Source organism: Cibotium barometz, chromosome 57 (genome assembly GCF_041138505.1).
Source record: "Cibotium barometz isolate CiBa-2024 chromosome 57, ASM4113850v1, whole genome shotgun sequence".
NCBI lineage: Eukaryota > Viridiplantae > Streptophyta > Polypodiopsida > Cyatheales > Cibotiaceae > Cibotium > Cibotium barometz.
Window position 1 is genome coordinate 17,650,476 of NC_141102.1, and position 13,591 is coordinate 17,664,066.

At 40.2% G+C, this 13,591-nt stretch overlaps 1 protein-coding gene across 1 annotated transcript; it reads left to right on the forward strand.

Moving 5' to 3' along the window:
• The first annotated feature begins 4,360 nt into the window (after positions 1-4,360).
• LOC147606520 (major pollen allergen Cor a 1 isoforms 5, 6, 11 and 16-like) lies at positions 4,361-5,365 on the forward strand. The gene is made up of 2 exons (XM_086791733.1): positions 4,361-4,664; positions 4,743-5,365. Exons 1-2 carry the CDS (start codon positions 4,469-4,471, stop codon positions 5,021-5,023), a joined length of 477 nt encoding a protein of 158 aa, XP_086647859.1. The 5' UTR covers positions 4,361-4,468; the 3' UTR covers positions 5,024-5,365.
• Positions 5,366-13,591: the final 8,226 nt, after the last annotated feature.

Genomic DNA, 13,591 nt, shown 5'->3' on the forward strand with positions numbered 1-13,591 from the left:
AGCCATGAATATTAAATAGATTTTGGAAAAGAATAATACCTATATTATAGCAACCGTTAAAAAAATTACCTTCAATATCTTGTCCATAAACAAATGAAAATGATCTCCTTCCCACATCCATCCTAAGTAATATACCCCTGATATCAAATATAATATTCATTAAACTAATCATTTACATAAGACTTTAAGGTCTCTCTCTCTCTCTCTCTCTCTCTCTATATATATATATATATATATATATGTATGTATGTATGTATGTATGTATGTATGTATGTATGTATATATGTATGTGTGTGTGTGTGTGTGTGTGTGTGTTTTCAGTAGCTTGTGCCAAGCAAGAAATACAATAATGGCACTGTACATAAAAGCAAGTCAAAAGTGAACATTTGCTTATCCAAATGTTAAATAAAACAAACAAGAACTCACCGAGCCCCTTCAGCCATCTCAACAATTGTAACCACCACTTCAGCAATGATGGCGCACTCCGTTTTGTGGATCTACATGGTGGCTATACCTCAATGCAAGTAGATTTATACATATGGATTCAATATTACCAAAAAGAGTAGCATCAATGTGAAAGATTATAGAGTGTGAAGCTCCCACTCAATAATCACAATAAAATTCAAGAAAATAGAATTTTACACAAATTTTTGAGGCAGATAGAGAATAATTTTGTATATAATCAAGAAATCTTACAATAGTCTGATATGAAGCACTCTTAGAGGAAAGAGTTCGAACCACCCGACCACCGCCAAGCTATCTCACTCGCACTCTTACTCTCATGAAAAACTCACACTCTCACTCGCACTCTCAATATCTTCTTCTCTTTTCTCTGTATTCCTCTTTGTCACGTCAAAAGCCAAAAGTAGGCCTTTTTGGAGCTTTCTCAATCTGCGTGCCATAATTTTAGATTTGTTGCCCTTTATGGAAAAAACATGTTTGGGAAGCTTTCTTCAAATGCGGTCATCATTCCCATGAGATTACATTTTTTTTCGACGCTGGGAAAACAACCATTTTCCATGGTACGCCATTCGTGCCTCGGTGATCCAATGAGGATGTTCAATAGCTTATCTCGAACATTCCATCCTCCTCTTCGATTTTGTGTCTCTTCGTCTGAGGCTAAATTTTTATTCTTGACCTCCATTTAAGACTTGCATTGTCTCGACACGAATATCTAGGCACATTTTTAGTACAAAACCCACTTTGGAGTCGCCAAACGGATATGAAATAATGTGAATCATAAAGATTTCACTTGAGAAAAGTTGTTTTATGTACAAAAAAGCTCTCATGCAAAACTTCGCCTAATTCCACCTCTAACCTAATCAAAAATCACCCACAAAAATGGCAACTACCTGAAACTGACCAAAACCAAAAATTTCTTGCAACACAAATTTTGGTCAAAACATGTTAGATGTCCTAACAAAACATTTTACACACTCTCTACAACAAAAATTTATGAAAAATATCTATATGAAATCATGAAGCGTCACACACTGGAAGACAACATAGGTTGCACATGTCACATCTTTGCAGACTTTCTTCTTCAAATGCTTACTTCATTCATACATAGATATCTATAAATGTAGTCTCTAGCATTTGTAAGATGTTGTATCATTAGCTCATTCTCTACCTTTTGGCCATAGATTACATTTATATTCTTCAGCATGCCATTTGCAAAACCTCCTTGTAGAAGAAATTATTGGTTGTGAAGACTTTGTTTGAACCTTCTATGCTGCTTTTGTATTCCACATTATGCTTTACACACACGTTCACTGCATTAGATGATCTAACACATGACATAGCAATGTACAATTGTCCATGTGTGAATACTTGTGTGGCCAAATAAAGTCCCAATACACTCAATTTTTATCCTTGGGACTTATTTATTGACATACCAAAAGCTAACCTTACAGGAAATTCTCCTTTTCATGTCAAAGGGCAATTGAAGCTTAGTAGGTATGAATGTTATCCTAGGAATAAATACCATGTTCTGATAAATCTAATGTAGAATATCCCTTATAAAATGGGAGGAGATACATGAGTTCCTCATGCACAAAGGAACTTTACATGTGGAAGCATTATGAGAGCATTACTAATTCAATGTACCTAGCAAAAAGATGAAAGAGGAGAATCTAAACAAGATTAACCACAATCCCACCTCCCTCCACGTGGGCAAAGGAGGTGGGGCTAATTCAAAATAACCACTCCTCATGTAAGCATGAGGAGGAGCCAACTCTCACATCTTCCAATGCAATTTTGAATTTGAATATAAGAAGATCTCATCTCACATCTTTCAATGAAATCTTTGTATACATGCTTACATACCTATAGATACACACACTTATATATATTATGTATGTATGTGTATCTATAGGTATGTAAGCATGTATATATAAATAGTGTGCATGTGCATGTGCATGTGTGTGTGTGTGTGTGTGTGAGAGAGAGAGAGAGAGAGAGAGAGAGAGAGATTACATGTAAGATGCATTTATTTGAGAGTGAGCACACCTCACCACTCATCCCTACCATTAAAATTTAATCTAAAATTTAATTAATTAAAATTATATATATGTGTGTAAATCTATTTAAGTGTGTGTGTGTGTGTGAGAGAGAGAGAGAGAGAGAGAGAGAAAGAGAGAGCGAGAGAGTTTCTATGTGAGAGAGTGTGCGTGAAGAGAGAGAGAGAGAGAGTGTGTGTGTGTGCATGAGAGAGAGAGAGAGGCTGAGAATTTCTATGTAGGAGAACGGTTTGTGTGGGAGGAGATAGTGTGTGTTTTCATTAGTGTATGTGCGGTGTGTACATGTGTGTGTGTGTGTGTGTGTGTGAGAGAGAGAGAGAGAGAGAGAGAGAGAGGCATATAATTTCTACGTAGGAGATAGTTTGTGTGGGAGGAGAGAGTGTGCGTTTAGATTAGTGTATGTGGGAGATAGTTTGTGTGGGAGGAGAGAGTGTGCGTTTAGATTAGTGTATGTGCAGTGTGTACATGTGTGTGTGTGTGTGTGTGTGTGTGTGTGAGAGAGAGAGAGAGAGAGAGAGAGAGAGAGAGTATATGCATGCATGTACGTATATCTACATCTATGTGTAGAATGTGCTTGAGAGAGAGTGAGATGGGGCAGACCTGGAGAGAGAGATGTAATGAGAGGGAGGGTGAAAATAGAGAGAGAGTGAGAGATAGAGAATAAAAATTAGCTTTTAATAAAATATAAATTAAATAAAAAACATATATGTATATGTGTGTATACATGTGTGTATGTGTGTTTTTATTTACATTTATATATACATACATACATATGTATGTATGTATGTATGTATGTATATATATATATATATATGTTTGTGTGTGTGTGTGTGTTTAGATGTGTGTATGATATATCTATCTATATATTTAAAAGTGACCACAACTTATCACCCATCTCCGCACATTAAAATTTAATCAAAATTAATTAAATTATGTCGATGTTTGTATTTATATTTTTAAATACATGTATATATGTATAAGTATATGTGTCTATGTATAGGTTTATGTATCTAAAACATAATATTGTATATACTATATATTTACATATATGTATGTGTGTGTGTGTGTGTGTGAGAGAGAGAGAGAGAGAGAGAGAGAGAGTAAATGAGAGAGAGAGAGAGAGAGAGTGTGTAAGAGAGAGAGAGAGAGAGAGAGAGAGAGTAAGTGAGAGAGAGAGAGAGAGAGATTGAAAGAGAGAGAGAGAGAGCGCTTCTATGTGTGGGAGAGTGTAAGAAGAGAGAGGGAGTGTGTGCATGTGTGTGTGTGTGTGTGTGTGTGTGTGTGTGTGTGAGAGAGAGAGAGAGAGAGAGAGCAGGTGTGTATATGTGTGTGCATGTGAGAGAGAGAGAGAGAGTTTCAACATTTGAGAGTGTGTGTACGTGACAGAGAGAGGGAGAGGGTCATGTGCATGTGCATGTGTGTGTGTGTGTGAGAGAGAGAGAGAGAGATGGTTGTAGAGAGGGAATAGTTCTATTCTGGAACCTGTCGCGCTGCAGCAATGCACGGGTGCAATACTAGTGATTATCATTGATAAAGTCTTCCATGTTCTTAAAAGGCCTCTTGAGAATCAAATCTCTCTTTAAATCTCTGTGGGACAGGTTGTTCCCATTATTTTGATTGGCCCAAAGAAAAGTTTCCCTGTGATCACTAGTGGTGTGGTCGGAACGTCTCATATGCTTAAATGACGGCCTAGCATATAATAGTGTTTCCACTGCCGCCTTTCCCCCCTCGCGTTTTTTTAATTGTAAAAACGACAATTGAAGTCTTTTCTTTCACAATGGTGGTCACGGGTGACAGGGTGTTCAGCACTCTGGTGTGTTCTCGTGGGAGCCGACTGCGAGCACTGCAAGCTTCACGTTGGTATGCCGCATTTATACGATTTGACGTAGGAGGCCTCCATTGTATAAAAGCCCAAGGTGGCAGCGCAACTCCAGAAGAAGAAGAAGGAGATGGCTACCTGCAAAATGGAAACCTTGGACATCCAGGTGCCCGTCAAGCATCCTGCGTCGCTGGTGTGGCAGACTTATGTCAAGAACTTCCAGAAGTCGGCGCCCATTGTTCTCCCTGGGCACTTCGACCAGGTGGAGTACCTTGAAGGCCCGCCTCTAGCGCCAGGAGGAGTCTTCACAGCAACGTATCACGAATGTAAACACTACACTTTGTCCTGTGAATAAGCTTGATTTCTGCAAAAGCTTACTTGTTTTGCGCTCTCACGTACTACAGCGTTCTCTCACTATGACTACGTCAAGCTGCGGTGGGACGAGATGGACCACGACAAGCATTGCTTCAAGTGTACGCTCGTGGACGGAGGCGCCCTTGGAAAACACTTCGCTCACTTGGGCTACTTCTTCAAGATCCTGCCTGGTGCTGACCAGGGCTCCTGCGTGATGTACTTCACCGTGGAATATGAGGACATCGGGGAGCACACCTTCCACGACGTCATCAAGGAGGAAGTTGAGAAATTCTGCAAATCCCTCGAGTCACACCTCAACTCTGACCTTTGAAAGATCATGGGGGCGTTGACACGTTGTAAAATAAAGGTGCTTGCTCCTTAGATAACGGGTTATGTCCTTGCTGCTCTTTGTTGTTGTATCGCCACATAGGCAAAAGGGGTCTTCTATCTAGTATTCCAATGTTTCGACTCTAGATTGGTAAGTTATAATAAACCGTTTGTCTCGTTTTTTGAGTTGAACCATCCATCCCCACATCTCTCGAATCAGGCTTGCATCTCAAATCACTACCACATGTATGCTCATATCATTGCCTCTCTCAAGCAAACCTTTGTGCATATTGAATGAGCACTATTGTAATGATGAGAGTAGCCTCATGCCAAAGCAGGTTCAACATACTTGTATACATAACACAAAGAGAATAATATGCACACAACATAGACAAGAAGCGTGTAGATGAATAGATGAAGTTATTGTCGAGTACTATCGAGAGTAATTTTTTTATACCCAAAGAGAATGGAGCAACCCTCATGAATACAAATAATCAAAACTACGATGATGGCAATGAAGCAATCAAAGCTTGAATTAAGTGTAAAAATAAGAGGAATTTTAATGCATCATTGGTAAGCTCCCTCCACATATTAAGGATGTGATTCACTACTTGATAGACAGTGGATCTAAAAGGGTAAATCTCTTCAATTTGTTATTCTCCAACATCTTCCATTTCATTAATCATAATTGACATTATGCTTAAACTTTTGTATCACTTCTCAAACGGGTTTCTACACACACAAAGACTCAAGCGATCAACATTCTCGACCTAAATCAAGTGAGAGTTAGCAACACATAGCCAAACAACATTTGTCAAGATTTTAAATCACATTTAAAATATTAAATTATTATAATAATCATCAAGTGGATAATTAAAAAATTGGTACAATGTGTCACCTCCCTAAATTGGTTGAATAGGTGGATTTACTTGGACTAGTCTTCTTACTTACATAGGTCTTCTTTCCTACATAGCTCATGGGGCTAGCCCACCCTTTTGATTAAACGCCCTTCTTACTTGTTCTATCCTCAATAATATGGCTAGTCTGATTTGGATAGGAAGTTCTCTCCCCGGATCTCATCTAGGATATGGACAATTGTTCATTTCATAACCTTTTATATTATAGTTATAGTGCATATTTTCCTATTGTTGCCTCCTAATTAGTATGTTTTTTTCCCTTGGAATAGCTTGTCTTTTGTTGATTTTGCAGCAATGTGATGAGCTACGGTGGATCGAATGCAAGTATCACCATGATTAGCAAGTAATTAGAAGGAGATTAAGATAGCATTAGTACACAATTAATCTATTAGCTTAATGTAGGCATGGATACTCAAAAACCAGCAAGTTCTCATTAGGCCAATGCCTCAATTTATAGATTTTACATCCACAAGATGCCAAGCATCTAATGCCACTGATTTCTCCTTAATTTGTGTCACCTCCCCTACATCTGGGGGTAACTTTTCCTAGAATCTTTCCACACCTCTATATTCACTCATGATACCCTTAATTCTCTCATCCAGTAGATTCCTCTCACCTTTTCACTACTACCCACTCAATTACTGACTCCCTTTTACGAGCTCTAGCTAAGGGCTTGTTCTCACACACACCCATTCACTTGCATATTTCAACACCTCCCCTCAACTAAATAATTCTAGCACACCTAGACCCTATTCCAAGTTTCCCTCTTACTTGGTAGCTTGTGACTAGTGCCTCAAGTCCCTAACTCATAGTCCTTGACACTCTCTCTCTATGTGTCCAAGGCTACTACTACAAGTGCTCGTAACTTTGACTAAAGTGCTCACACATACATCTACCACATGGCCTACATCATCGGTGGCTTAGAGGTGGTTTTACTCTATTGGGGAAGGTTACGTTGGGTTGTGGGGTTTCTCTCTCAGAAAAGATGTTCTCACTCCTCTATCTTAGGAGTATCCTAAAAGAGTAGATCTATAGTTTGCTTAAGAAAACCAGCACCTCCAAATCAATGAAAATCAGCAGCTTCTCTCGGCGATTGGATGCATTGATGCTACAGGCTGATGCGTGAGGGTTGTGCCTAGGTATGGATAAGAGTAGATCAGCTAATGTAAAGTCTAGAGTAGATCATTTAAAATAACTAATTCCATTTGTGGAAGATCATTTTATTCATGAAAAATTCATAGGTAAGGGTTTTTTAAATGTTGAGATATCGACCTTAACTAGTGCTACGATGGACATTGATGACCTACATAGGTGATAGCTTCCGCACTTATGTCACTAGAACGGTTGGTGCGATTACGGTTGATATGCCACTAATGGATGACAGGCTATGTGACAGTCACTTTGGAATACTAGAGTTATGGCATAGTTATAGCGCCAGCTCATATAGTCCGGTTCACACTACCGACCGACCATTTTGTATGTTGTTGTAGTAGGAGAGTAGTTTCTCTTTATGTATGTACTCTTATCTTTTAGTTATATGGTTGTAGAGAAGAGAAGAAGATAGAGGAAAATTCAGTCATCCATCTCTCTCTTGTGTCTTGTGCTTTCTTGTGTGTGTGTGTGTATTTTCTTGGAAGGAACTCAAGCTCTCTCTCTCCCCCACATTCTCTTTATAGTAGTATCAGAGCTCCGTTTCATGTGATAGCTAATGAGAATAGCAAGAGGCAAGAACAAGCAAGAAAGGAAGAAGTACATGGGTAAGAGCATCATCATCTTTTCCCTTCTTGGTTTAGGTACAACACCCCTCGGTAGCTCCGAGAGATACACATGTCCGATTGAGCAGCTCTCTTTGCAGGCTTCGAGGTGTTTGTGTGGTATGTAGTACTTTTTATTGTAGTTTTAGAGAAAGAAATGTGTTTCGGGCGCATCTCGGCCTCCGCTCGGTCACTGTAAAGTATTTTCAATAGTTTCAAGAACTTCTAGTTGAGAATTGTCTCGAGTCGAAATCTGGTTTTTACAGTGTAGCAGTGCATTTTGGGAGTGCAAACAGTGTTTGCACATGTATTATTATCATTGGGTGCATGTACATGTACTTTAGTCAAATTTGGTACTCTACAAGTTATGTTGAAGTACCCTTGCACTAGTTTGAGAAGATACTCCTGTCTTACAAGTTGCATACAGAAATTGTCTATTGCATATTTTTGATTGTTTAGGAAAACATGCCTGATGGAATCAATCAGATTGTCACTAAGAATCTGGACAAGAACAACTTCCATGCTTGGAAGTTCAGAATGACCAATTTCCTTATGGGTAAAGGATTTTGGGACTATGTATAAGGAGACAATGAGGAGCCTCCTGAGTTGTCTGAAGAGAATGCTACTCCAGTAGACATAAAGACATTAAATGATTGAAATACAGATGCAAGGAAAGTCATGTATTGGCTTTCAATTAGTGTGACAGACACGATTATAGGACACATACAAGATGCTAACACTCCAGATGGCAAAATCTGGTACACAGATGTTCCAAACCAACACAAAGGCAAGGAAATTGCAACTAAAGTAAGAGATGCACACTTTGAAAAAGAAAAGCATGTCTATCAATGAGTATTCTTTAAAGATCAAGGGCATTGTTGAATCCCTTGGGTCCATCAATGTATCAGTGGAAGATGATGATTTGGTGAGTGCCTGTTTGAATGGGCTTGGCAAAGAGTACAAGCCATTCAAGATCTCCATTGAAGTTAGGGAGAATATTCCTAGCTTAAAGGACTTGGTGTTTATGATGCTGATAATAAAAGAAAAGTCACTAGTAGGTGAGTAGGTTGTTGCAAGGTCAGGGTGTCCACAGTTTTGTCCAGTTTATGCTAGACTAGGACAATTGTTGCAAGGTCAGGGTGTCCAATTTATGCAGGACTAGGACAATGGTTGGAGAGCAAATTTAGGGGGCCAAGGTACTTCAAATGAGATCAAGAAACCAATAGAAAATACACATACACTCAAATTAACCCAATATAACCTAAATTAATATAAATTAGCCTTATTAATCAAAATTAATAAAAAAATATAATAAAATGATAAAAAATGATATTTCCATACTTAGCGTGATCCAATTTGTTTTTCCATAGATGCACCATTAAAAGTACACTAGTCTCTATAGATTTTATATGATTTACATCAAAAACGTAATTTTAATAATTATATTACTAATATTTACAGGCCTTCTTATAGCCTGGAAGAATTTTGGAAAAGAGATCATTAAAAATCCAAACATTGGATTTGCAATTTTGACTAACCACCACATTCTATTAATGTCTCACTATCTACCACCCTTTTGATCTACAAGATTGAGCATTTTAAGTGGTAGTTATTGTGGGTACAAAAAGTGGCATATATTATAACACTTTAAAGACCTTGAAATATTTAAAGAAAATAGACAAATAGCTTAAACTTTTCTCAAAAAATCAAGTTAAGCTCTATATTATGTGAAGATCTAAGGTCCAAAGTGGGAATCTCGTATGAGTTTATATGTAAAAGATATTAGCATTTTATGGAATCGGACCAAATTTGGGACAGGCTATATACATTGATTTTGTACCTAAGGAAATGAGGACTTTTGATTATTCAGTGTTTAATCAAATTATGCAATTATATTCCCAACTTTACATGTGATGTTCCAGCAATAGAACTTGAAAGAAAATTCCTTCGTTAGCTAGGACTCGAGATTAGCCAATAAAGGTAAACAAATGCCTATTTTTTTAACTGTTTACAGGGTGCGTGAGTGGACAAAACTGGGTATCATGATCTGGCAACCACCTGAGTACTCTTCTTCACAAAAAGCAAGAACACATCGGAACATGCCTTTTACCCTACTTGAGCTATCATTGCGTGTGATTTATTGTGAGAGCTCCCATGCATATACATCGCAAATCTCATGCATAGAGAGCTCTATGCTATGGAGAAAAAAGGTTATAGATGTTATAATCCTACCACTCGTGATATACGAGTAAGTAGAGATGTTGTCTTTGACGAGATGATCAGCTTGTATGCACTAGTAGTGAAGGCAATAGAAGATGCAGATGTAAGAAGTGATGATATTGTACCACATGTACAACAACAACCATAGGTACTTAGTGAACCTTGAGAGTCCTCTAGGAGTGAATCCAATGTTAGCCCATGGTCACAGGCAGGTTGATGTGAGTGATGTAGGTACACATATATCAAGTAGAGGGAAGGAAAAGCTAGATCAACCTTTTGTATCTGATCTGTCAGTAGGTCACTCATATGTGGATGGTAACTCTAGCAACTCTCAGCAAAGCCTTGAAGAGAAACTTGGCATTCCATCTATGGTTAATCCTGGTGTAAGGAGAACGAGAGTTGTTTTGTGGACACATGGCATTGATCTAGGTGTATGCAGGTCTAGGAGGGTTAGATACTGTCAGGCTAAAATTTGAAAGGTGTTTTTGGTCAGTGTACATATGGTGCGTGTGGTGTGTGAATAAAATTTGCCCTGAATGCCCTGGCAAGTGTACAGGCCGAGTGGTTTGGTTGTGAGCTGGTTTATGCACGTGTTTTGTTTTCCGGAGCAGACGCTGGAGATCCGGAGTTTTATGGCAATTGTGTGGTGTGCGGCTAGATACTAAATGCAGGGCACCGACGACTGCAATGGATGGGTTTGGAAATAATGATGCTGATGAGGGTGGCCGGGAGTAGCTCTGGTATTGGAAAGTCATTGGCGCGGTGTGATGATTTGAAGAAAGGCAAAGGAGGGGTCTTTTAGCAATATGGTGGCCATTATAAAGTTTTAAAGAAACAAATAAAAAATATATTAAGTGGCCAATGATTTTTATGACCACGTGGAGTTCTTATATTCTGCCAGCTTGCTTCGAGAAGGTGGTGGAGAGCTGGAGGGCGTGCAAGAAGAGAGGCAACCGCTTTGAAGGGGAGCCGGGTGCAGTAGAGAGGGCTGGCTGGCGCAGAGGAGGGGACCCTCTGGGGCGTAGCTACAAAGCTGCAAAAAAAGAGACGCCAGGGAGAGGGGGAGCCGGTAGACTCGTCGCCCTGCTCAGAGGTTGAAGCTGTGGGAAAGAGAGGTGTGAAAGCCGCCTTGGTCGACAGAGGCAGCCGACCTGAGGCCGGGAGAGGGCAGAGACCAGAGGCGACGGATGGACGTGGGTCTGGCCTGGTATGAGAGCGCAGGAGCCGCCTAGGAGGTAGCGGGCAACAGAGAGGGCCACAGAGGCTGGCGACCTGGTGATCGCGGTCCAGAGGAGAAAGTGGCTACTACAAGGCGTGAGGGGGCCCTACGTGGAAAGTTAGAAGAGGCTGCAGGTAATGGCCGCCTAGCGACTGGGGAGGCCGAGAACTGTGTACATGAAGTTGCCGGAGAGAGCTGTGGGAAAGAGAGCTGTGGGAAGTTGCCGGAGAGAGCTGTGGGAAAGAGAGGTGTGAAGGCCGCCTGGTTGATGTGTAGCTAAAGTGGAGGCGACTGGGTGGGCACGAAAAAAGTGAAGGGGTCACCAAGTGAAAAAAAGCGCTTGGAGACGAGCGTGGAACTGTTAGAAGAGGCTGCAGGTCTCTTGGGTGACGGTGATAGTATGGGTTGGTGATTGAAGCAGCAAGGGAGGGCTGCTGTTAGGAAGGGATTGAGTGATGCGGCTTGGGCTAGATATCTGAGGATGCTGCGGTGAGCAGTGGTTCGTGGTGCTGAGGATTGTGCAAGGCTCTGGTGGTTGGTGAAGCTGCTGGTCTCGACATACAGAGAGTGGGAGCTGCTGAGTGAAGGTTAGCTGGTGTGGGCGCCTTCTGGTGAGAGTAGCTGGTCTTGTGTGGGCGATGATTGCAGGCAGTGCGTGGATGCTGACCAGAGAGGGAGCCTTGGGTTTTTGTGTGTGTTGGATGCAGAGGAGGTGCTGATGTGTGGGCTGGAGACAGTGGGGCTCGCCTATGACAATTGGCAGATAGCAGCAGACAGAGAGTAGCCGGGCTACAGAGGAAGAGAAGAAGGGTTGCTGGTGTGGGCGCCCTCTGGAGATTACAGGGACCGGGAGACAGAGGCTCGGTTGTCAGACGCAAGGGTGTATTCCCTTGGCAGTAAATCCTGGCCAGAGTCCTGGTCTTTAGTATATTTGCTGAGTTTGTACATGGTTGATGCTGTATATGTTTTTTGTTGAATGATCATCTGTTCATTGTGGTTCTGAGCTGTCTTATGGTGCGGGTGGGTGGCGAATGTTGAGAGAGTGTTCCAGCCGGTGGCTGGTGGTGCCCCGTTCGTGGTAGTGTTTCCAAGCTTGCGAGGTGGAAGAGCTGTAGAGGCAGGGTTTTCTTTCTTTTTTTCCCCTCACAGATACCCTATTGGTAGGTTGAGATATGATGGATATATAGTCCATCATTATGCTTACATGGTTAAAGCAATACACGAATTGGAGCCCACTTGTTTTGAGCAGGCACTTGGAAATAAGAAATAGGAAGATGCCATGAATGAGGAGATGGCAACCTTGGATTCAAATGCAACATGGGAGTTAGTACCTTTGCCTAAGGAAAATAAGGAAATTGGATGTGAGTGGGTGTATAAGGTCAAGCATAACGCTCATGGTTCAATGAGAAAGTATAAGGCAAGATTCGTGGCCAAAGGCTATGCGTAGACTTATGGAATTAACTATGAGAGACATTCAGCTCGGTTGCAAGAATGGAAACCGTGAGAGGTTTCATTTGCTACAGCTACAACAAAGGGCTTGTCTTCACATCAGATGGATGTAAAGAATGACTTCTTGCATGGTGATTTGTAAGAAGAAGTTTACATGATGCATCCACTAGGTTATGAGAGTAATGTATGCAAGTTACACAAAGCCTTGTATGGCTTGAAGAAGGTACCCAGATCATGGTCAAACAAGATCAAGAAGTATCTTGCTACCATTGGATTTCAGATATCCAATACAAGTTTGTCACTTTATGTGAAAAAGACAGATAGAGGGATCATGCTATTAGTCATCAATGTGGATGACTTGATTATCACTTGTGATAGTGATGTGGACATACATGATGTTAGGAGGCTTTTGAAGCAAAAGCTTGAGATGAAAGATTTGGGTGAGCTATGATATTTTTTGGGCATAGTGGTGGTGAGATGACCTCATGGAATTTTTTTATTGTAGAGGCAATATGTATTGGACACATTGTCCAAGTATGGTATGACAAGCTCTAAGCCTATTTCAATGCCATTGGAGCAGAACAAAAAAACTTATGTATTAAGCTTATTCATTAATCTCAGAGAATTAAGCCTAATGCATAGGCTTAATGCATTAAGCTTACATATTATGTTTAGGATTAATGCATAGGCTTTAAGCTTTAAGCTTATGCATAGGCTTAATGCATAAGCTTTCAGCTTATGTATAGGCTATATGCATTAAGCTTATGTATTTTTCTTAATGAATTAGGACTATGCATTAGGATTAATGCTTTAATATTATGCATAGGCTTAATGCATTAAGCTTGTGTATAGGCTTATTGCATTAAGCTTATGCATATGCTTAATTCTTTAAGCCTATGTATTAAGCTTAATACATAAGCTTATGCATAGTCTTAATGCATTAAGCCTTTGTATAAGCTTAATACATTAAGCTTATGTATCATAAGAATAATGCATTAAGACTATGCATTAGT

Excerpts from the sequence above, each read along its gene's own strand:
- LOC147606520 (XM_086791733.1), top strand. The coding sequence starts at position 4,469 with ATGGCTACCTGCAAAATGGAAACCTTGGACATCCAGGTGCCCGTCAAG. Across the intron at positions 4,665-4,742 it reads CACAGCAACGTATCACGAAT|CGTTCTCTCACTATGACTAC; the intron begins GTAAACACTACA and ends CACGTACTACAG.